This window comes from Brachyistius frenatus, unplaced genomic scaffold (genome assembly GCF_029030835.1).
Source record: "Brachyistius frenatus isolate BFR_SWC_R1_liver_20210118 unplaced genomic scaffold, ASM2903083v1 Contig_61, whole genome shotgun sequence".
NCBI lineage: Eukaryota > Metazoa > Chordata > Actinopteri > Embiotocidae > Brachyistius > Brachyistius frenatus.
The window spans coordinates 476,115-501,172 of NW_027210660.1; the positions used below are offsets into that span (position 1 = coordinate 476,115).

Below are 25,058 nucleotides of genomic sequence, written 5' to 3' on the forward strand. Positions count from 1 at the left end.
TATTTTTCATTATCTTTGTCAACTGAAAGCAATTACTACCCCAAAATCACTCTAATGGGAATTATTATCCTTGAAGTGGGCCGCTACATGTGGGTGCGTGTTCGTCGTTGTACGCAAATTTTTCATCCGCTTGTTTCTCCGTCCTTCTCGCCGTTTGAAAGTCGAACATCGGCCGCCCTTCCCTCCCTCAGAGTTTGTGCTGTCTGTCTCCCCACCACCTGCTGGTCTCACTCACGCTGTCGGTTCTGCCTTCGTAGTACGGTAACTGTTTCCCTGGTTTGTTTATATGTAAATGTCCAGCGTATGTGCTCAGTTTGCACAGTCCAGGTGAGTGAATGTGCAACTCTGTGCCATTTGTAGAGACAGCACGGATATCCTCAAAATCATCCAATATTGTCACCAATCACATTCACTCCAGGGAGGATTTCTGAAAGCTCAATGTCAATTTCCTGCTGCTGCTACATGTCAACATTTAATTTAATACTGCAGGACAGCACTGTAATCTCACAGGAAGAAGGCACACTATCGGAATCATAAAGTCAACAAATTGTGTGGAAATGGCCTTTGTATTAAATTTGACATGAAACACGGAACAGTACAGCTATTAAAAGCAGCTGATAAGGTCAATGTAAATTATATAAAGTGCAAAGTCACCACTGAAAACAGAGACAGTTATGTCTTGGAGACATGAAGAAGACTTTAGTTGTTTTTTTTTATTAAAAAGTACAACTTTTTCTAATTTTATTACATATTGTGTGGACTTCGAAGCCGACTTTCATTTCAAAGTTTAACTTTTCACTCCATCAGTCTTCACGCAGAGTCAAATGATGTCTGCAATAGATCAAACTTCTAAAGCAGCATGTTAACTGATGCCGTGTGTCACTTTAGAGCCAAGCTCCCTTTAATTCCTTTTTAATTAACTTAAAAAATAAACACAATTTCTAAGGGCAAATGAAGGACCAGAGATTACTGCTTGGGAAGTAAAGGGAAAGTCACATTAGTACACAGTTCAGATTAATAGGAAGTGCAGCCCACTGTTAGGTATCAGTCTGCAAATAGCCTTATAGATCTAATGATAAGATAATGATTAAGAGATAGATGAGTAGGGATGGGGGGGGAGGGTAGTGAAGGAGAGAATGACAGTGAATTACAAGATGTATTTTACCACTAGATTGTAAAAAAATATTCATATTTCCTGCATGTGTTCCACTGCTAAAACGTATGCTCTACTGCTTTCTAATAATACCACAGGCATTTTAAGACAGAAAGGCACGAGAGAGAGAACAATATTTAAAGGTTTATGAGCAATTTATCTGGAAGCTGTCACCCCCCCTTCAATGGAAGATTAGAGGAAACAAGTTCCATTAATGTCTCCTGTTGACCAGATACTCCCAGAGAAAAACAGACAGATATTGCTCTGTTAAATGGAGTATGATCAAGGTAATTACCGCGGTTTCCTTTTAATGCTCTGCAACAACTCCCATGTCCAAATGGTCCATTAACAGATTGAAATGAAATGTTGCCATTATCGGTGAAAGGTAGGATGCTCTGTATTTTTATTTTTTGTTACTGTGTTTATGGAAATAATAGCAGTGGGGTGACAATGTTTTTAATTTAGCATCTGCTCAAATTATGACTTGAAAGATGTTTCTGTTTTTACCACAGCTGAGTTTGACACAAAACAGTGCGAGAGAGATCAGTGAAATGTAGCTTGGTGTTGGAAGCCTAAACGAGGGTGAAGCACGATGAATAGCTAATCAGTTTTTAGACACTTAAGGCAAATGTGCTACATCTATTGAAAACTGTGAAAAGATTAGACCCCTCTTTATGGTCTTAGCTTGAACAGAAGGCTATAGCTGCCTTCCAAATGAAGTGCTGAACTAGAAGCGTGCTGGGGTCTCAAATGGGCATAATTTAGGCGTATATTCAAAGGCCACCTTTTAGCTCTGACTTCATTGCTGGTTGTTCGTTGGATCTGGATTTTGAATAGAGTCAATCTGTTTTTAACCATAAAAAAGATCAAATATCTTACACTTCAATTTTTTTTTTAAATGAATATTATAACATGATAAAAGTAAGTTGGCAGAGTCAGTTAACATTTAATGACAGTGCACAGTGATATACTCAGTTCTATTGCACTTGTAGTTCATTTTTCCAAATTTAATATATTGGTAAAACATTGATCCACCTCAACGGTCCACTAGTGCTTTGGCTCTACAATCCACAAAAATTCTTCAAAACATGGTGGGACACCACTTCAAACATCAGAGAAAGTATTTTTTTTGCCAGAACCGGGAGACACTAAAAACTGTAGGAAATTCTCTCTGTGGAAACTGAGATGTTATAAATAACATCACAGACAACCTAGTTACAGAAATAAATACAAGTTTTCACAAGTTACACATAATGTAAAGTAGGCCACTTATTATTTTTAAAGGGAAATTCAAAGGGAAAAAAAAAACCAGGAAACACAAATGTATAATTTGCAGAAGTATTTAACTGGATGGCAAAACACCCCCAAATCACATAATTTCACATATATCAATGTTATGTGTTGGAGCAGCAGTCAACAGGCACAAGTTTTCTTCCAGCGTTCCCTGGAAGAGCACAGTTCACAGTTGACATTCACACATTTGGCAGTTGAGATGCTGCGTGTCACGTGACCCAAAGAAGAGATGCGAGTGAGAGAAGCGAGGAGCCACGTTGGATAAATGTAAAAAGCTTGGAAAAAAAAAAAAGCCAAGTGACAAAAACTGGAGGTGTTGATGACAATACAGTGCTGGGTGAGAAGGTGCTGATTGCAGTTGTTGTGTGTATCAGGAATGCGATGCGAGGGGCAGAATAAATTTTACCTCGAAAGTTGGATCGCAATTGACGATTACTTTCATTATTGATCCTCTCCAAAGTCAATTGTTTTATTCATAAGATGTCAAAAAACAGCAGAAAATGCACTTTATTCACTGCACACCGGGGTCACGTCTGCAGATGTTAAAGCAAAGGAAGGCAGATCAAGTTCATGTTGAAAAAGCTGTATGGAAGCAATCAATATTTAGCATTTCTTTCTTAGAAAGTAGAGCACTATTTATTCTCTCTCTCTCTCTCTCTCTCTCTCTCTCTACACACACACACACACACACACGAGATATATATATATCCACACATTTACTGCACATGTCAGTAGAGAGAAGCATGCAGTGTACACATTCTGCTAAACAGCTGTCCAAGCACACTATGTCAGGGTAAGAAAAAAAAAAAAAAAAAAAATGCTCTGCTCTGCTCTGTTTGCCTCCAACATTGTGCTGACAAAGCAACACTGCAGACAGGTAATCATATTCCAGAGCACCTAAGGGCGTATAGCGGCACACTGACACGCTAATACTTTCCAGTAATGAAGACTGTCAACTAAGTGATTATAGTGGATCATGACTTTGAAAATACCTCCCCGGTTTACACAAATGGATATTGTCAACATTAAGTGGTAATTTTCAGCTTTTTCTTTTTAATCTTTGGCATTTTTGATGCAAAATGCATCTTCAGAAATAATTCATCAGTCAACACTCCAGAGATTCCTGAAACACCTCAAGATGCAACTGGTCTTAAAAGGGCCACTCATTCAATTTTACACGTCAAGTTCAGTTTACTTGATCGGTGCAACTCGGCATGAGAAAACTGTTTTCTAATGTCATCTGAGGCTGCGGAGGGAGCTCTCCAATGATGAAAATAACCCTGATGATGTCAGCACGGTTATCTCAATTTAGGCTTGAGATTTTACACTTTAAGAGTCTGTATTGCAAAATGGAGGTGAGGTTTTTTTTTTTTTTTTAAACAGTTTACATTTAGGACACAAATGAAAAGAATCTCATAAGATCAAATCGAGTTTCATTATTGGAAGTGTAAGGTCCAGTGTTTCTATTTTTTGTTTGAGCCATCTGAGACAGAAGACTCAGGATATCTCAACCTCTGATACTTCAGTTTTAAGCATTTTTTTTTTTTATCTGTCACTTTAGATCCCCTTGATGTTGTAGAAATGCAGCATTTAAATCATGTAACTACAGTAACTTTCTCTGGGGACCAAGAACCTTTTGAGGAGCTACACCTGCATCTCCACTGAAGGGAACCAAAGTCTAAATGAAGTTTGAAAGAGATCGTTTAATCCCCGTTTGGGGAGAGAACACTTTCTGCCGGTGCGGGAACTTCTGGGGCAATAACAGCAAACAAGTTGAATTCATTTCTATTCACTGTGATTCAATACAACAAACAATGATCAAACAAAGCAACCCAGGCCTTGTTAAGCCTTTATGCAGAGGAAGACCTCTTGCAGTTATTTGAAATAACAATCTGCAATTAGACGGTCTACCTTAAAATGTCTTGTCTGGGGATCTTTAATTTTATCAGATGTTACATAAACCAAAAGAGAATAGTCAATCTGTCAGGGACTATTTTCAGCCGCTATTAATACACACTAAGTGTGAAAGTGAGAAACTCAAAACAACTGTTGACAGCAAGAAATACACAGAATATCACCAACCTTATCCTTTAACTTTGTTTGTTGGACTATGATGGTTATCACTGCTTATGCTTACTGTGCACTTTTTCTGAACTTTTGTTGCTGCTGGAAATGTAAATCGCATCACTCTCTGCCACTAAAAGCTTTTAAAGGGTAAAGCCTGAGCTAACACTGCAGTCCATATACTGGCAGCAGATGTTTAGAGGGAGCACTGCTTCCATTAAAATAGTTTAGAGACACGCCACTATTATACATCCGATAAGTAAAACAATTGGCTCGACACTTTGAGGGATTAAAACACAGAGGACTGGTGTTAGATAGACCGATATGAACTTAGTTTTGAGGCAAGCCAGACCATAATGTATACAATATTCATGGAGTGACAGCAGTAAGAGAGAATGAGACTGGTTTTAGCTGCAGCCTTGGCAGACACACCACAGAGGAGATCATTAATCATTTAGACTTCCCCACCACCACATTGTGCATAAGAGACTTGTGTCTGGGAAGTGCACGTTACATTAAAATGTGTATGTATGTGTGGGTGTGCGTGATTGTCCGTACCAAGAACGCCCACCCACAACTATGTGAGGAACCCGAGAAGCTGTGAGCATAAAAATCACACAAAAGTTACAGGCACCAAGTGTTTTTCTTCCCACGCGGACACGCACGACATCATCGGGTTTATACACAAAATCTGCTGACATTTGGACAGACAGGCACTTTTGTTCAACACCGCACACTGTGAGCTGTTTTTAGAAGAAGCTAAAGGTGGCTGACTGGGATCAGAGAGAAACATAAAAGGTGTAAATGATCAAGGTTAGAAATGACATCAGATGCCACGGAACATTTCAGACATACAGGAAGGTTAAAGAAAGAGAATCAAGGAAAAAAGGGTGAGGGAAAGAGAAAGGGAGGTGTGAGCCACACAGATGGCGACGGAACCTGACATTTGACATTTAAAACATCTTTAATCAGCTCCTGAAGCTACGTGTGACGCGACGGACACGAGTGGGGAACAGAATCAGCGTAGAGCAACGACACCGCACTACGCATTTGTAAATGTAAAGGCACCACGTCCCCTGGCCGAGCACAACAAACCCACGAACACTTTGGAGAGTCAAACGTAAATGAAGAAAAATACAAAACGAGAGAAAGGCAAAAAAAAATTTTTTAAAAAAAAGCCGAGAGACATCCAGAGGGCAAAGCGTTAGACACTACACAGGCTGATGCAACCAACTCGATCCTGGCTGGCAAAGACAGATGCTCAGAAATAGCGGCAGCCTCCACCTCGGGTGTGCCCAGCCCTGCCTGCTGTGACATTACCTGCCTACCACCATATAATCATGATGAATCGCTCTGGGGCTTGCTAGTGACCACAGACTGCTCACACCGCCAAACAATGAGTGGCAATGGCAAACGCCATCACACCATGCAGCCTCTTTCCCTTTATCTTCACTCCTTTTCTGTCGTGATGCACAGATGTTTTTTTGTTTTTTCAATTATTTTGCTTATCTCTGCCTCTAACATCTCGCCTCTCTTCTGTCCTCGCCTCCCGTACCCAATCCACACATTGGCCTCCTGTTACTGCTCGGTCTGATCCTTGTTCCCTCTCTTCTGTATTTTCTGATGCGTCTCTGTCCTTCATTTCTTTTTACAACATCAAGGGGGGGCGGGCATCAGACAAAGAAAGTTGGTTCAATACACAGAAGGACAGTGGAGGTGACTAGGACAGACAGTTTCATAATAGTTTGCCTGGTGATAATCAACAATTTCAGCATGTCTACCCTGTATGTGGCTGGTTATTGAGCTCTCAAAGAATTAGAGGGCAAATAATGCCTGCTGCAATAACAAAGCTATTACAAAGCATGTCAAAACACATTCATTCTGCTTTGAACATCTGGTAATAACATACAGCTCAACTCTTTACTCTGCAGTGGCCGAATAAACTGTGATTCCAAGGCAGGAAAGATATATTCATGTAAAAACTCATTGTTTCTAATATTCTTCACGGTATTTGTTTTCTACGTCATCTCGGCATAAAAACAAATTGGGTAGCGAGTCATTTCAGGGGGGAATTCAATAAATTTGGAGTATTTTACTTCCACAGTGTCATAAATTAGAAGGCAGAGGAGGGCATTTTCAGAGTCTAATGCTAAGCAAAGTCATATTACTCTCAGCAGTTTGTTTTAATCTACCACAGGGATCGGGGGTGGGAAAGAAAACATTGTTTATCATCCCTTTTCTCCTAAAATCAATATCTGACAACGGCGATGAATTACATATTCTGCAATAACAAAGGAAGGTAGCATCCCCTCCTCACTTTTTTTCCAAACTGTACCACACAAAAAATAATAAAAAAAAAAATAAACCTAATTTTTCAAAAACAAATCCAAAAAAATAAAATCAAAAAGAAATATTACACAAAAAGAAAAGAGTCTGTTGAATAGAACGATACTAGTCAACAGAACACCTAGAAGAGCTGGTAAAACCCGAGACAGCGAATGTCTGCCATGACTTCTCAAGCAATTACCAGTGTTCCCTCTTCACTTTGCTGCTCTAGGCTACTGTCTGAAAGGAATGATGCTCGGGAGGCAAACGGCACCTTGAGAGGTAAACAGTGCAGCTGTTTAATATTGTATGACGTCTCATCCTTCTTGGTAACAATGTGACCAAGTAACGGCTGCGTAAGGTGGCAGCAAGAGGGAAGAAACAAAGGTCACGGGGTTAACAAGATAAGTAAGCTGGCCGTCTTCGCTCTGATTTGTCTCATACGCAAGCATCTGTCTGATCCTTTGCCGAGCTGCCATCTTGGACCACTCCACTCACAGCTGATCCCTATTACTGAGGACGACAGGAGCCGTATTAAGGAGGCTGAGGAGCCGCTTTGAGAATGCGTATGCGTGTGTTTAATTGTGCATGAGGGAAGGGAGGCGCAAGGCACTGCAAGGGCCATGGGGGGGGGGGAGGGTTGCTGTGGGAGAAGGTAGGGAGGAGGCAGCCAGAGAAACAACACCCTCACGTCCAATAAAGGCAAACAACCTTTGCATCCCTTACTTGCAAGCTTGCTGCACTTTCACCACTGATGACAACTCGGAACCACTTTGTGGCCAGTTAATTTAAATAAGGTATAATGGGCGAATGGTCACAAAGGGAGAGAGAAGAGGAGAGAGCATGTCTTTTAATGCTAATACATTCCAAACTAATGCATTAGCAATGTGATCGGTACCCTCTCTTATTCAATACCAGACACTTTCATTCTGGTTATTTCATCTGTGACCCTCTCTACTCCCTATTCAACTGCCTCTGCCACTCTGGATTTGCTTTACAAAAAACACAGACAAAAAAAAAAAAAAAAAGAGTCTTTAACTAAATATTTATCTCCTTTGACATGTAATTAAGTGTAAGCACAGGTCCAAAACACCAGCAATTTCAGCTTTCGAAATGACTGGTATTCAACACAATACAAAAGACTCATAAATTGCATTCATCACTGCAACGTGTTCCAATTGCTTACTAAATGTGCAACATATTTCAGCCATGTAGTTGATGCTGCCAGTGGATCACAGAAAGGGCAAAATGAAAGCTGTAATGTTTTTATTGCCTCTACAAATAGATTTACTCATTCAATAAGAGAGAAAAGCACATTTCTGACTGTAGTGTTCTGTGAAAAGTAAATGATTGAGTCTGAGGAGTTTATGTAGAGTGTTTTGCCATGGCAAGGAGGCTGATTGTTTCCTTGTTTTTCAACTATCAAAAGTCATTCTTGCCCACTCTACTTTGACGTGCCAAAATGGTGGCACTGTCTTTTCAACTCAATACAATAAAGTTATTGTCTGCTTGTGAAGAAAATTGACTATAATTATAGAGAAGAAAAAGTGCCACAGAGATATGGGGGTGAGCAATCTACACACAAAGCCTTGGCATTTTAATAGAAATTTAACAGTTCAGTCGTGGGTTAATTGTGACAGGTAGACTGAAGAGGACGTTCTTACTTTAGATAATGCATGTCTTCTTGCCAGGCTTTTTGTCTGCAAGATTGTCATTTCTTTGATCTGACTGCCTTTGTCTCTTAAAACAATGCAGAAAAGAAAATGTTAACACAGAGAGGGAGTTATTTTACTTTCTCATAAAAAACAAATGCAAATGTATTTATAACCTGCCTCTGTGTTATCAGGCAAAATTGACTGTGTTTAAGAGACGGAATAATGGATACAGGGGAGTCTGAATTGTCTGAAAAATGTCTGAATTATCATAGTCATTAGGCCACGAGCACGGTAGGTAGACACATCTCTCCTGACGAAAAATTTCAGATTCTAGTTGAGTCGCGAGTGGGCGTGGCCAAATGGCTCGCTAGCGCCCCTTAAAGAGATGCCACGGCAGTTCACTCTTAACATGTTTGGGATTAAAAATTATCAAAAGAATGTGTTTTCGTCGATGGGTGTCCCCGTGGCGTGGCGGCCAAAAAGTGACCCAAAAGTCATGCTATAGCATGTCGTTCAAAAAATTTCATTAACTTTTTTTTTGCTGTCATGACAAAGGGGGGGGGGGGATCCAACCCCAAACCTTCTAGCTGAGAAGCAGCAGTGATAAACACTGCACCATTTATCTTCCCAGGACTTAAACAGCATTGTGACAAATCTTTGGCTTACTGCAACCTATAACTCCACCATCCATAAATATTCATTCAAATGCGACCAAAATTGCCGCAGACATTCTTTGGATAGTAGATATGCGTGTTTTCAAGGGGGTCTGCAGTGATATTGAATATCTTCCTGGAATGTGTTGTGGATGCAAAACTTTTTCAATTTCTCCGAACGTTTCAATTTCACCAAAAGCTAAATCACCATCAACAGGCCAAGGTGGAATTTGAACCATTAATAGCAACCTTGGTGAAGTAGAATCTTTTACCTGTTGAGTTAACCAGACTGTCGGCTGAGTCGCTGGAAGCTCTGAGTGAACTCCGTGATGCTCTTTCTCCTGCCACGACTCATTCTCCAGCGCTTAAAATAGTCCAGCGGTCTACGATGCTGACGCCGAGCTGGAAACGACCGTGAAGACACGCCAAGGTATTACACATGGTTCATGGGGGCTAAGTCCCCCTAAGGGGAGTCCCTGTAAGGGTAAGCCACAGAGTGCTCATGGTTTCAGGGTTGAGTTCACGTTGCACATGCAGTCATACTGATACTAAACTAAAGGTCAGCGACAATACAAAAACCCAAATACAAAATATTGAATACAAAATAATAATCCCATTAGTACATTTTAATGCTATAGTATGACTTTTATTTTCATATTTCGGACGACATGCTGTAGTATGACAGTGGGAGGGCCCGCATATCACTGCTTGCAGTTTTAATTTATTTTCCTTTCGTTAAAAAAAAATATTTTGAAATTTTTGCAATACATTCTAGTAGTCGTCTAGTGAGCATCAACAACAAACAACAATGATGGCATGACAACATGCCATCATCCAACATAGCACACCAGTTCCACAGGCACGTCCTCATAAAGCAAGACGGAGCCACGAGAAGCAACATTATGAGAAAGACTCTATTCTCATTGTGAGGACCAACTATCTTTTTATGAAGTTTTAATCAAACAAATTATATTTTAAAAAAATACACAAAAACATTGCGTACCCTTACAATACAGCAATATGAACACTATGCACCCTGTGTGTCTACAGCAAATATCCCCAGATTCTCAGACTTTCTCTGTCACCTTGAGGACTGTCATTGTTTGGATGGGACCAGATTTTGTACATTACACTGCACAAAGGCCGAGCAGAGCTCTCGCAATAAAAGCAATGTTTCATTTTGCATCCATGTTGACGAATGTCAATCGATTAACAATAATGAGCTCAAACAACATACGAAAGCAAAATTATGTGGACTGTGGAATAACCGTGCTGAAGCCACAGAAAACAATAATGTGATTTTGTTGTTGACCGAGGACGGAGTTGAAAAAGCAAAATCTGTGGACCACGAATAAAAAAAAAACAGAAAATGTCATTACACCAGAGTAAGTAAAAATTAAAACTTGATGGGAAATGTTGCTTTGCTGTCACAAGAGGGGTGGTTGGCCAAATGCTGCTTATTGCTTAGGGACATGGAAAGAAAACGAGGAAGAGAGAAAGACAAATAATGGAAAAGCTGTGTGAATGTCAATGTGTGCGAGTCGAGTTAAGTAAAGCTTCGTGGAAAACCAGCAGCTGGATGAACTCTGGGTTTCAGTTGAAAGGTCAGGTGAGCTTCTAACAAGAGTGCACAGAAGACTGCGCTGTGTTGTTTTGAAAAGGAACAAACACGGGAAGAGATTTGAAATTTTTGAAACTAATAAAATTGTTTGAACTATATAAATCTACTGAAATTTAGAATCTACAGAATAGTAAATACAGTACGACAGTAAATTCAGCCAAAACCCCAGGTGACTTTGACCCAGATAACAGGTTTAGACCTGCACCCTTAAACTGTACACCACAAATAAGTTAAACACAGAGCAACAGAACAATAATAACTGTAATCTTGTATTAATTTAAAACCTATTTAAATTGCAATTAATCAATGTAAATAGACTTTAAATTTGTTGGTACCCTTCCACATAAAAAGAAATCCAGAATTTTAATTTCCATCATTGTTCATTTTATTTTGAATAGAAATCAGACCTATGACTCAACATATATTAAATAAAACTAATGAAAAATTAGTTTTCATTACCTAATATTATGTTGCACAACCTTTAGAGGCAATCACTGCAAGCAAATGACTTCTGTAGCTCTCGGGGAGACTTCTGCACCTGTCAGCAGGTTGGTCCACTCTTCCAGAGCAAACTGCTCCAGCTGACCCCGTTTGAAGAGTGACTTTCTCCGACTGAATGCCATTCTGGGGGATTTTAGATGCGTATAGTTGGTCATTGTCCTGTTGGAGGACCCATGACCTGCGACTGGGGCAGAGCTTTCTGACATTGGGTAGCACGCGTGCTTCCAGATTACTTTGATAGTCTTGAGATTTCATTATAACCTGCATAGATTCAAGTCACCCAATACCCAGAAGCCCTAAAACAAAACTGACACAGTAGGTATGGTGGTGGTGGTGGTGGGTTTCCTTGGGGAGCTTCATTTTTATTTTATTTTTTTGTCGTCAGTAAACATAGAACATTTTCCAGGAAGCAGTGTGCCTTGTCAAATATCCATTTTAGCAAATTCCTAATCTTTTTATTTATGTTTTTCTTTTAACAGTCCACCTGGGTTGTTTTCCATTGAGCCTGCTTTTACTCCAAAAGTGACGCATGGTGCATTCAGACACGGATGTACCTTGACTGTGGAACTTGCATTTCTTTGTAAATATTCCCATGGTTCTTCGTCTACCGTTCGCAACACCCTGCGGTTCAGTCTGGAGTCGATTCTTCTTTTGTTGCCACATCCAGGGACGCCAAGTTAACAGTCCTACTGACCTTAGAGATGTAAATAATTTTTGCAGCTGTTGTCACAGGAACACGAGGCTGCTTAGAGATGGTTCTTCACCTTCAACAGACTCGACTATAATTTTCTTTCTAATCTTCTCAGACAAATGTGACCACTATTCTCCATTTTAACAGGCTGAATGAACCAGATTGAAGACGTGCGATACTAATCTGAGAAATAACTTAGTTTGAAATGTCCTTATAATCTAGTTATTTAGCCTTTTCCAGGTATACCAACAAATCTGTCAAGGCCTTTAACAACAATCTTTGTCGAAGAAGTCATTTATCTTTTTTTCCACACTTTCTTTGCTTGACACACCCAAGGGCATGCGGGTGTGAAAGAAACAATTGCTTTTCTTTTAATACTTTTCAGAAGAAATAAAACATTGTTTCAATGAGCTGGTAAGGGTAGCAACAAATCCACCCACGATGCTACTACAGTTTAATCCGATTGAAAACCTTATCACCACTTCAGTGTGGATTTATGAAGTACGTCACCGATTTTTGCGCCCGAGAAGAATTTTAATCAATGAACATATCGTATGCCTTTTCTATTTCATCAAAGAGGTCATAGCTTTTCAGGAGAGAAATCAAATCACGAAATCAGAGTAAAAACCAACTTCTATCAAAGTCGTTGACAAGAAGATGTATACAGGCAAGAAAACAAGTTTACTTTTAATTTGCTTGTAAATGAAGTGTTTACAGGGCGCAGAGGTTAGCGCCGTCACCTCACAGCAAGAAGGTTCTGGGTTCCAACCTCAGCCGGGGCCTTTCTGTGTGGAGCTGGCATGTCCTCCCGGTGCCTGCGTTGGGTTCCGTCCGGGTACTCCGGGTTTCCTCCCACCATCCAAACACCTGCATGTCAGGTTAATTGGTGGTTCTGTAAATTGCCCATAGGTGTGAATGGGCTTTGATTCTGTCCGTCTCGTCTGTGTCGGCCCGGTGATAGACTGCCGATATATGTCCAGGGTGGACCCTGCCTTTGCTCCATGATCTACGTGATTTATAAAGGTAAGACGCGATTGAGAAAGTAAGGTGAGGGGACAGAGAGGAATGAAACACAATGGCAAAAGTGAAGACATATTCTGTGTAGTGAGGTGAGGCTCAACACTGGCAGCTTTACAAAGGAAGGAGAAAATGGAATTTGAAAGCCATCCGATAGGGGGAACAGGAATGTTTGCAGTGACAGTCGCACATCTAAACCTCCCAGCTAATGTGTTGGTGGCAGGAGGGAAAAGAATGAGGCAAAGTCAATGACACACACAGAAACCGGCAGGTTGGTCGGGGAAGAAGAAAAAGGAAGACAGGCAGAAAGAAACGGAGATAACTCGGCTGACTGACGACTCATGAAAATTAAAATCTTTCTTCTTGGAGACTGGCTTTCATTTTGCCTCCCTGCTGTGATCCCTTTCTTCCTGAGCAGCATTTGTAGCTCCGGGTACATCAGGTGCACGAGTAGGTGTATGCATGCAGACATGACTGAAGGTGCGAGCAAAACCACACAAATGTGTCTTTCTTTCTCATCTGTTGTACACAGAGACACACACCGAGTGACACACCGAGAGACACGCACAGAGACACACACGGCTCCGTTTGCTCTCAAGGTATTCAGGGTTTTTTTGAGTGTTTTTTTTTTTTTTTTAAATGATGTGTTTTTCAGTCACACACTGAGATGCCTTGTAGGCAAAGTATTAGACAACCTAAGAGTTTCCTTTGGCATGACTTGCCGTAGCACTTGTGATGTTACACTATGTAATTTCACTTTGAGCCCAGCTCACACTCGCCAGTATTCTACAATCCTATCTCATGATGGAAAATGCATGGCTCTTTCATGGTCTCTACGAGAGAGAATCAGAAGCAATAAAAAAAAATTAAAAAAAGTCAAATATAAAGTCATTTCAAAGCGTATAGTGACGCTTTGGACTGACTACACAAAAGATCCACACAAGACAACTTGAAAGGGAGATGAAGGAGATGACTCAATCGAGTTCGGGTTAACATGAAAAGGGCTTTGTGTGTGAGAGTGGGTGTGCATGTGTGCATTTCTAGGTGCGCGTTTTTATATTACATTTTGTTAGAACTGAACACGCACTACGATGTTAACAGATGTTTTTATTAGGTGTACAAATACACTGCAGGCTAATAAGTTTGTATTGGAATTATAATTAAAACAGGGCGCAGTGGTGCGTGTCTTCATAACTTCAGGCTTTATCACAAGTCACAACAGACCACGGCCTATTGTTTCATAAAGGATTGCTAGGCCCGTGTATATAGAGGTGATAGATAACACTTCACTGACACCAGCTCACGGGACACAGCAAAGGCACAGAGCCCCAGTTCAGTCTGCACATCACTGTTCAACATTGTACAAGCAATTTTCAAAATTGGTAGTTTTGTATGATTAACTGAAGAATAAAAAATATCCCACTTTAAGGGAGAATTTTTCACTGACATTAAACCTCAATAGATGTTTAAAAAAAGTATTACTCAAACTCCTTCTTTTTTTTTGCCCGAGGATCATCTCTTGCTGCAGACACTGAAGCAATTTTACCATTTTTTACTGCAATGTCAGTGAAAGAAAACAAGTCATATTTAAAAACAATGGAGTCACTGGACCTCATAGAAAACATTTACTGGAGCAAAAGAGCTGATTAAACAGATAAGATTCTATCTATAGGAGGTGCATTCGCGTGTTTAACCGTGAAGAAATACAATGCAGGCCACTGATTTATCATCCATACCACAACCCGTTTTCAACTCAAAGCGGAGAGTCTCTGATAAATGAACCCTTCTGTCATCAAATGAACCACCACTACCTGTTTTGTATTTAAATAAATGCAATCACTGTCAAAATCTATTAAAACGAGGAAAGCAGCATGTTCAGTCTTACTCTGCTGTCGCTGAATGTTTTAAAAGGAAACTGCCACGCACACACGACCGCAAACACACACATCCAACCAAATGACTTCTGTCGCAGGATTCGTCTTCTCGGTTTTCCTTCTGTTTCGCCGCACTAATGGCCGATTCACTGCACAGATTTACCACCGTCTGACATGAGGCTCTCACACACACACACACACATACAAACAACTGGCTCTAATTTTGAAAAAGTAGCTCGCATCTGCGAAGCATGAAATATATAAGTAAATGTATATAAATGGCTGCATAGAAACAAACTGTGTGAGGGCGCTCCACTTGCGAAACGCTTCTTGCAGATATGCGAATACCTAAAGAGGTATGATTGATCCGATTGACAAATTTGCATCCTTGTACTGAATCAAGAAATGCTTCCCACTGGTACCGTGACATATTCTTTAGTGGACCTGACTAACCAATGAGCCCAATCTTTTTTTTTTATTCCGAAAGCATACAGGAGGAAAATTTACTCATTCAAAATTATGAATCAATAGACTAAGAGGATGACAGAAAATCCACATGCACTTTAAATTGTATGAGGTTTTAAAAGCATACATTTATTTCCCGTCTGTCATTACCATTTTTCCTCGCTCCCTCCGTCTCCCCTACAACACCACGTCATTCATTTATTATATGTAAATTAAAAAAAAGCAAGTGTTTACTTAGATAGTTTTAAATTACAAGCGTGGCCATGTGTGTGAATGAGTGTGTCATTGCATTAGTGAGATAACAGGATGAGTGCATGAAGCCGTCTCTCAGAAGCCAGCCCCGCATGAAATGTTTATCCACCACATATTGAGCAATGTTGACCAGAAAGCCCCACCTGGGACATTGGACCAGCTGGTGTTAATACTGGCATACACAGCCCTAAACACCAACACCCCCCGCCCACCCCACACACACACACACACACACACACACACACACACACACACACACACACACACACACACACACACACACAGCAAACAGTCATTCTCTCATCACCTCACATACATCATCCTATGGCAGCCTCCCCATTCCCCTCCTCTCCTCCACCTTACGCCTCATCAGACATATTATAATTAGCTGTACTGAGTAATTAACATCCAAATTAGGACATTAATTTGCATACCTGCCCTCATTTGCATATACTTATAACAACACACACAAACCTGACGCTCCTCCACATGCTCATAAATGCTAGTACAAAGTGAAGCGGAACCAACTCCTGCACAAGCCCCTTTTTCTACACAACAGACATACTGTATCATCTCCTTTAGAAAACAAAAACCGAGGACAGTAAACGAGGGCGATTGGTTGAGGTGGAAAGGTGAAGGAAAAGCTGGAGCAGGGGTGGAAGACGGCTAATCTGGACAGGTTAGAGGAAACGGAGAACATAAAGGGGACTGAGGACAGGGTTGTTCATGGAGGTACCCAGGATAAAGTGAGAACGCAACCAAGGCAAAGTAAGACAGAAAGAAGTCTGCCTCTCCATTTATACATCTCACTTAAGACCATAAACCTTTGGAATTGAATCCATGGCTGTGAAGAGAGAGAGAGAGAGAGAGAGAGGGAGAGTGTCAGCTCTGGAAATCAGAAAGAGGGCTGCTCAAGCCTGGAAAAAAGAAACGAGAGGGAGGATGACGAAACACCTCCATCTATCTCTCTCCCCCTCTTTCTCTTTCCGTCTTCGTGACATTTGCCCTCTGAATGGCATCAGCTCAACGGACCAGAACAGCAAAGAGTGATGCAGAGTCAAAAGGGGGGAAAGAGACAGAAAGGCAGAAAAAAAAAAAAAGACAACCGAGAAAGCAGAGGGAAGATCGAGGACAGAAAGGATGGCAGTAAAGAGGAAAAGAGCGACCGGACAGGCGGACCACTTCCCGACAGACATTGTTTCACCAGTCATTGCACAGAAGAGGAAAACCTTGAGTTATGCTTCTCCGTTGCACATCGCTTTCACGATTTATGTTCTGGTGAGGATAATGCAGCTGGACGCTTGTGTTGAAAAGACACCCATAAATCTGATCTCGTTTTCCTTTTTTTTCCCCATTCTCTCTCTTTCACTAAACCTCAGATCTCCTCTGTGTTCTTTGGCCCTCATCTGCTCTGGTCTATTTCCCAACTTCTTATGTGAAGGTATTCAGCAAACAGCCTTCGTCTTATACTGTATTCTGCTGAGCTTATAAAGCTTGTGAATACAAAATACATGTATATATACGCGCACACAAAACATCATCCCGTGTTTGACTCGTACAACAAGCAGAGATCCAACCAGCACTCGGAGGCCTTTTAAATATCATCAAGTGCAAGAGGAAATGTCTCAACTTCACAATACCAAGTCAAATCTTAGTTACTTTGGCAATTCAGGCATTTCATCAGATGTTTACTAGTCAATTTGTGGCCTTCAGATGAGATAATGTAGCTGCATCATCGGGCTTGGGCAGTATCACAGGGTTTCCACACCATATGCTCAGCTGTCTATAAAACTGACACAGACCTGCTCTATTAACATTCATAATTGCAATACACAACGCGTGCTACCATAGGTTAGTTATGATAAAGGCAGCTGGAGCAGGCAAGCCGCCCAGCTGTGAAAGATGGTAAACCGTGGTCGGATCAAAGGTATTTAAAAAAAAAAAAAAAGAGGAATGGGTATATTTTGCATTCAAAACCAATGATAAAGATGAGCCAACCAACTTATATATGAAGCCATGTAAATTATCAACCTAGATAATTAGGCATGCTATATATGTGCTAAACCAAAGGCTCATTACTCTTTATATTGGCCAGTTTTTTTTCATATTGTCCAACCAAACCACATCTACTGTTCAATTGCCTTTAGTAACCTGAGCTTGAATGATTTCTATTTGATTTGTTGTCTATATTTTATATACTATATATATAATTATATATATATATATATATACTATATATATATATATTTGTTTTGTATTAAAAAGGGTAGCAGAGAGATAAGCCAACAATTTAGGACAAGACTACTTTATAACTGAACATGATATATTATTTCCCATAAGAGCGCGTTTATTCTGTTACTTTTTTAATGAATTCGACACTGAATATTTGTGAACATCATTCTGCAACAAAGTGATATTAATCACTGACGTTGTTTTATCTATGGAAAAGAACATTTGGAAATGAAATGAGATTGTTACAGAGGAGACTTTGGTGTAAAGAGAAAATAAATCTGTTGTTGTCAATGGCGTTCATCATTATTAAGTGCTACAACATAATTTTTGTAGTAAGCAAAAAGCATTTGTTAAGTAGCTGGTAGCAATGAGACAGCTGTGTGTCAACAACTTCTACTTCCATTTTTGTTTTTTGTTTTTTTTACAAATGTGTCACATAGCAGGGTAAAATGTTGAGAACATTGGCAAGTGAATTAAAGTATTAAAAAAAAAAACAGACACTGCCCAAGCCTACGCTGTGTAGTCACTCTCAGCTGTGGATAGTACATGTAGCCATCTAAGCGGAGTTTAAACATCAAATTCACCTCCGAGAAGTAAATCAGTCACGGTCCCGTACAGAAGAAGGCAGCTTCTCTAAACTTAATGTAAAACTACTTACATATGGACGTCTTTCATAAACAGGAGAAATAAATGATCATGTTTGGTTGAGTACAGACAGCCAGTCAGCACAGTGCTCTCACTCCTGAGACCCAATTAATACCACTGTAAACCACCGCTGCCCTTCATAGGCAACACTAGTCAGTGCTCCGTCTGTGTGTGTGTGTGTGTGTGTGTGTGTGTGTGTGTGTGTGTGTGTGTGTGTGTGTGTAAGAGAGAGAGAGAAAGAGAAAGATCTGAGAGTATCACAGAGTGAGAATGTGATTGAATACAGCACCCTGACCACGGCTGCCCTCACTGAGCACTAATCGATTACCGCGGACAGAAATCATCTTTCAATCACTGGCCAACCAGCTCAATCATGACCAACAACATAACTGCTCTAGATGTCATGTTTGTTGTGTTAATCGTTTCCATATAAGGTTGCCTCAGAGACAAAGCATTATGCGGAGAAGAGGTTCCCTAATATGTAAATAGCTATTAATGGTAATTGAAACTGGGTGAGTTATGTCTATAGTCAAAGCTGAAATAATTATTCTATTGAATAATACTTGATAGACTAGATAAATCCATACGTTTCAAACTAAATTTATGAGCATTCCAGTTTCTCATCAGAGAGGATTATGATCAATTTCTTCTGTCATATATATATACACTGAACATCTTTATGTTTTAAAGACTTTAGCTGGACAAAACAAATCATTTGAAGAGTTACCTCGGGCTTTAAAAACCTGTGTTGTGTTGGGTTTTTTTTTCCACAATTTTCTGTCATCCTACTGTATAAAGCTTTAAGGTAACCGACTAGAACAATCGATTAAATACCCGCGTTTCCGATTCAACAACTGACAGTCTACCAAAACGGGACAACAACGCCAACTTCCACTAAACTGAACACCTCCTGTCCTGTTAATTATGAACCATTTGCCTCAGCCTCGACTCGCCTTATTGATTGATAATTGCTTACAGAAAAGAAAAAAAAAAAAAGAAAAAAAAAACCCATTAAGCTCCTGGATAAGAGACAGCATACAAATATCTAAATGGCTACCAAGTTGTTGGAGGGATGGTTGACGATCTCCTCGCCAACTTGTGTAACTCAAACGCAGAAAAAAAAAAAAAAAAACAGACAAACATTTCTAAGCCAAGTTCATTGTTTTTCCCATATTTGTCTTTTTAGGGTTCCTACCTTTTCCGCCGAGAGCGCATGAGCGGCCCCAGATAAGCCAAAACAGCAGAAAGGGGACCCCGAGCGGCTGCATGTTTGGTCGAGCTGTCTGGGTGAAGTCTCCCCGTCCTCTCCTCTTCTGAAGTCCTGGCTCTCCTCCCAGGCGCGCGAGGGTGTTCTCAGCTGGCCGGCCGCGAGAGGGATAGTCCGTAGGTTGAGAGACGTTGACTGGTTAGTGTAAGCAAAGAGAGAGAGAGCGTGACAGAAACTCTGACGTTTAAATAGCGTCAACAAATAAGGCTTCCGGGTTTTACATTTCAAAATAAAATACAGCGGACCGTTAAATGTTAAAATATGTTAAATATACATACAAAAAAAAAAAATCTGTATTTATATATAGTGGAAATCGAATTACTTTTAACAACGTTTTTACACTCTAATGGTTATTAAGGGCTTTAAAATAGATTTATCCTAAAATTGACAAATTATGTCATTTTATGTTGAAGAACAGCATAATTAATCTCAGCTAATATTTGGCAAACTTGACAGCTGTTTAGTAAGAAATGGGATGCTGGGAGGATATGTCTGAGATTAGTGTGAATGTATATATATTAAAGTTGGTGTTAAGAGGAGAAAGGATTGATGATGACACCCCAGAAGCAAGCTGCTACAACCAATAATTTTCTGCCAGCAGCTCTATTGCCACCTAATACATCATAATACAAATATAAGATCACATTCGATCAGACTAACTGGTTTGTCAGGTGCCACATTTGTTGATGTCCTGCTGCTGACCATTTAGGTATATAGATTAAACTTCAACTATGGGCCCTTATTAGTATTTCTGCCCTTCTTAGTATACTACATTTGGGAAACGGTGAAAAAAAAAAAAGTGTAACTTTGATTATGAGGAGTAATCTCAACCGTAGGTTTTTGCATTTTCTCTACCACTCTGCTCCTTTTATAATCGAATGAAGCAGCTGCTACAGTGTACAGCTGTATCCTCCTAACAAGAGCCTCTGAACAGCACAGCTATACTCCCCCTCACAGATTTGAGTCTTTCAGTTTTCACCCTGTGGCGGATTCACTGGTTTTCATAGCGGCCACATGTTCTTCAATTATTCCCCTGTGCCTCTCCTTCTGCAGGGTGTGGGTGTGTGTTCTGGGGATTAGAGTGAGGGGCAGACCTCAAGTGAGTTAAGAGGATAACAAAGATAGAACACATATGCAGACAACAAATACATGGAGGACCACATTTACATGTACATGGATTTACGTACACACATTCTCCCTGCTGGTTGTTTCCACGGGTAATGGCAGCTAAATTACAGCAGAGTAGTGACAGGGGGAATGATGGTGTAGTGATCAGATTGTCCTTCTACTTGTGGCTAAGCCATCAGGTCAGCAATTATTCATGACAGGGAACAGGAGTAATTCACTCTGGTAATACTAAAGTACTGCTCATTACATTATTGACAGACACACATTTTATTGTTAATGTGTCTCACAAAGTAGGCTGGATTGAATTGGTCGCCTCTTTGACTTTTTACTTTGTCCAGCATCCACAGGACTCCTCAACAAGCCTAAACAAATTTATGATAAATTATTCAGGTCTTTATGACTGCTAAATTATTCATCTTACTGAAAATATCTTTTCTTACATGACTGGCTCCTCGCTGTGATAACAACTTTACTTTTGATAATATCGATGATAATTCAATCCATTTGTGTGAACATGGTTGTCTGAAACTTCCCTCTGCTGACAGAAGGACAGTGATTGATTTGAACTGAAAAGGCATCTGAAACTAGTTCGTTGCTGGGTTTAACATTGACATTACCATTATTTAGTATATTATGACATTAGTGAAAATAGATTTAAAAAAAATGGTTTATGCATCCACAAAAAGCATGCATGCATGTGCAATTCCTGTAGCTATAACTGTCCTTATTAGGAATAGGTTACTCTGTTTTCTGGTGAAATATGCCATTGGTTTGTGAAATGTCATGGTACTTATATGAATGCTCATTTCTTTTGAAGTTATTCTTGTCCCTCCAGAAAAGAAAAAAAAAGATTTATTGAAAAAGCCATGTGCTGTACAACCATTTTTGTAGTTAGTCGCAGGTTGTTCTACAGACAGTCAATTAGTGTTCAACAAAGCTTCCCCTTTCATCTGACAGGCAGTTTACAACAGTGGAATGAAAGGTCACCAGGAGCACACAAGTGTTTGATGCTGCGCCGCTGTAAAGGTCAGTTTATGATTGTACAGTAGTCATTTTTTTCTGGGAAGATGCTGTCATCACCTATCGAGGTAATAAACTAAAACTGAGTACAACAAAATAATGCTGCTGTCAAAGGTGGAGCTAATGCATGTAAGGTTGTCAGGCATCACTACCGTGTGAAAATTAGTGGTTACTTGTACGTGAGCCTTTCTATTTTAATGCTCCCTTATGCTGCCACTCTACTGTATTTCAAAGGGAAATATTGTACTTTCTTCTTCACTGTATTTATTTGACAGGTTTTGTTGCTTTTCAGATGAAGATTTGACACGATGCATTATATAACAAGCTTTTAAAATAAAACACATTGTTGAAGATTAAGCCAATGTTTTTCGTGTTCTGATGTCTGCAGTGTGCAGTCCGGATCATATTTCAGATGGCTATTAGTTGTTAACAGCTTCAACAAGTAGTGTTTTTTTTTTCATCTAAACTTCTAGCATGGTTTCATTACAATAAATCTTCAAATAATCAAATATCTCAGTAAAAATCAAACATCAGAGGAAAAAGTCCACAAACTGAAAATTAATTTGTGAATGTTATTTTTTTTCCCTTCCTTTTTTCTCTTTTCCCAGTAATCACCTTATACCCCCTCAGATTTATCTGCTGTCCCTGAATATAAAACTGGATATAAAGTAGTTCAAACTAGCTCCACCTGCAGCAGCTACAACAGTAACATGCTGCTTGCACACTGAAGCTTTATGACGAATGATATCATGATGTCATATATATATATATATATATATAATATATATATATAATAATAATAATAATAATATAATATATAATCACCTCTGGCAAAATCCATCACACAACAATAACACTGTTGTCTGTGTTCTTGGTTGTTTGTATATAATATATATAGATATATACTGTACTGTATATACTGTGCATTTTATATTTTATATTTTTACTGCTATTTTACTGCTATTTTATTGCTTTCTATTATTCTATTATTATCTATTGCTTCCTGTATGCTGCTGTAGCGAAAAAAAATTCCCCTCGGGGATTAATAAACTACCTAACCTTAATATATCAGTCAGATGGACCAAACCAGTACTTTTACTGTGATAACAATTTTCAGAAGTAGAATTTTACATGTGCCACTTTTAATTGTAATGGAGTATTTTTACATATTGCTGTATTGTTAGTTTTACAGAAGTGACAGGAGGGAATATTTCCTCCGCCACTGGTGAATTTACGAAGACTTCCCAACAGCTAGGATTTTGTACTTCTTCAGCACCATGGAGAGCTCCGTCGCTTCACGCTTAACAGTCTACCACCAGGGGTCACACTTGAGCCAGGCCTTCCCTGCGGAACCATCAAGCAACAGCTCCGGAAAAACGGGGGGAGTGGAATAAGTGTGACACACTGACCAAACACCAACAATGTGATAAGAAGGTAACGAAATGAATTATCACCCCAACCTTTAAATCTCGTGTGTTTTGTCACGTAACTGTTTGAATGTGCAACTTCTGTGTCTTACCTAGACGTTCATTTCATGACTTGGCTGTCGCGGTGCACCCAGTTTAGCCCGCTAATCTAATCAATGTTAGCTGCCTGCTCAATGTCAAGGCAGACTGCGTCAGTCTACAAAACGGTGTTGGTGTGTTTTTTTTAATTAAATGTTAACAGTTGTCAAAATAACGTCAACTCACATGTGCACTGGGCCAGATGCATATAGACCAGAGCTGTATGGTGGAAGAGAGATACCGCCTGCCAAATGGGATTTACAATTAATATTGTTGGAGATAATAGGTGCAGGTGTACTAGTAGGGATGGGGGGAGGTTGAAGGGGACAGATGTTTGTTTTTCAGTCAAGAAGAAGGTGTTGACTCACTTATCTCGGCCTTTAAAGCCAGGCAGAGTCCACAGTGTCCACATCCAGACTATAACTTCAATACAGTGAGAAGCCTATTTAAAACCACTTTCTTGGGTGAGCTTCCTCTTCAGCTATTCTTTTGCAGCCCTGTTGTGCAATCATTTGTCCAAAAATATAAATCCCTTTAATTACCATGAAGCCACTGACGTTAACTTGTTATCTGGGTATGTACAGTACACTATTGTTTCGGTTAACGCTCCAGAACTGCTAACCAAAAAGATTTTGAACTTTTGTCATAGAGGACTAAAGGTACCAGAAAATATTCACACTTAAGATAGTGGAATCGGATCATTTCGGCATCGTTTCATTAAAAAAAATAAAAGGCTCAAAATGATAAATCAGTCGTAGAAATAGTTGGTGATTCATTTCTGTCGTTAAACTACTCGATTAAGCGTTGCAGTCCCGGCCTGCTTATGTCTGAGGCGAGCACAAACACCTGAACATCTGTGAAGGTTCAAGGTACTTAGTCCTCCTGGTTCAGTCTAACAGGGTTTTTTTTCGAAGGCCACTGGACTTGTTTGAGTTTCTTGAGGACATTTCACATCTCATGTGAAAGACTAAAAAGAAGGTAATCAAATGAATAAAATTCCTACCTTTTAAACATTGTGTTTCATAGTATAACCATATAAGAGAGCAACTTTTCTGTTTTACGCACATATTAATTTAATGACCTTACTGTCTTGTCAGAAGTAATAAAAGAGGTCAAAAGTCATCAAGACACTCAAGCAAATCTAGTTGCGCTTATAAACTGATATCAAAAGCCTGAAGGTTGTTTTTTTTTCTTTTTTCAATGAGCCCCACAGTTGGGCAAAAGCCGAAATGCAAAATCCAGAGGAAATCCTCGGATCAGTTAAAAAAAAAACAGAGTAATTAAAAGTTTGGATCCAGTTAACCAGTTACGTAACTTTGTAGAAGGTTTGGAAATCGGTTAGTTTAGAGTGAAATGAAATGCTCGCTGGACGCCTGCCAAAGTTGGTGGTAGAATTAAGCTGAGAAGTAGCTGGTGTTAATTTCCCTCTTGGCTCTTCACACACACACACACACAAACAGACACACACACACACACAAACATGGACAAATACAACAAACCAACGTTGCAGCTGGTCCCCTCCTCTGGTGTCCAACTCCTGCAAAATGCTGCCACCATTATTGTTGCCAATGTTTCTAAGTGCATTTGGTGTCCTGATGATAAATAGGCAGAGAATGGGAACACCATGAGGTTGCCTTTGTCTGGGGTCACGTATATTAACACTGTACTCATACAGTGTAAGTTGCTTTGGGATAAAA

General features: G+C 39.8%; 1 protein-coding gene across 1 annotated transcript in view; it reads right to left on the reverse strand.

Annotated features, from left to right (window-relative positions):
• Positions 1-19,815, reverse strand: part of clstn2a (calsyntenin 2a) — a 136,251-nt gene extending 116,436 nt beyond the window's left edge. Inside the window, exon 1 of the mRNA XM_069706057.1 lies at positions 19,637-19,815. Within this exon, the coding sequence (XP_069562158.1) occupies positions 19,637-19,709 (73 nt within the window). The 5' untranslated portion in view covers positions 19,710-19,815. The remainder of the gene's footprint in view (positions 1-19,636) is intronic.
• Between the last annotated feature and the right edge of the window lie 5,243 nt (positions 19,816-25,058).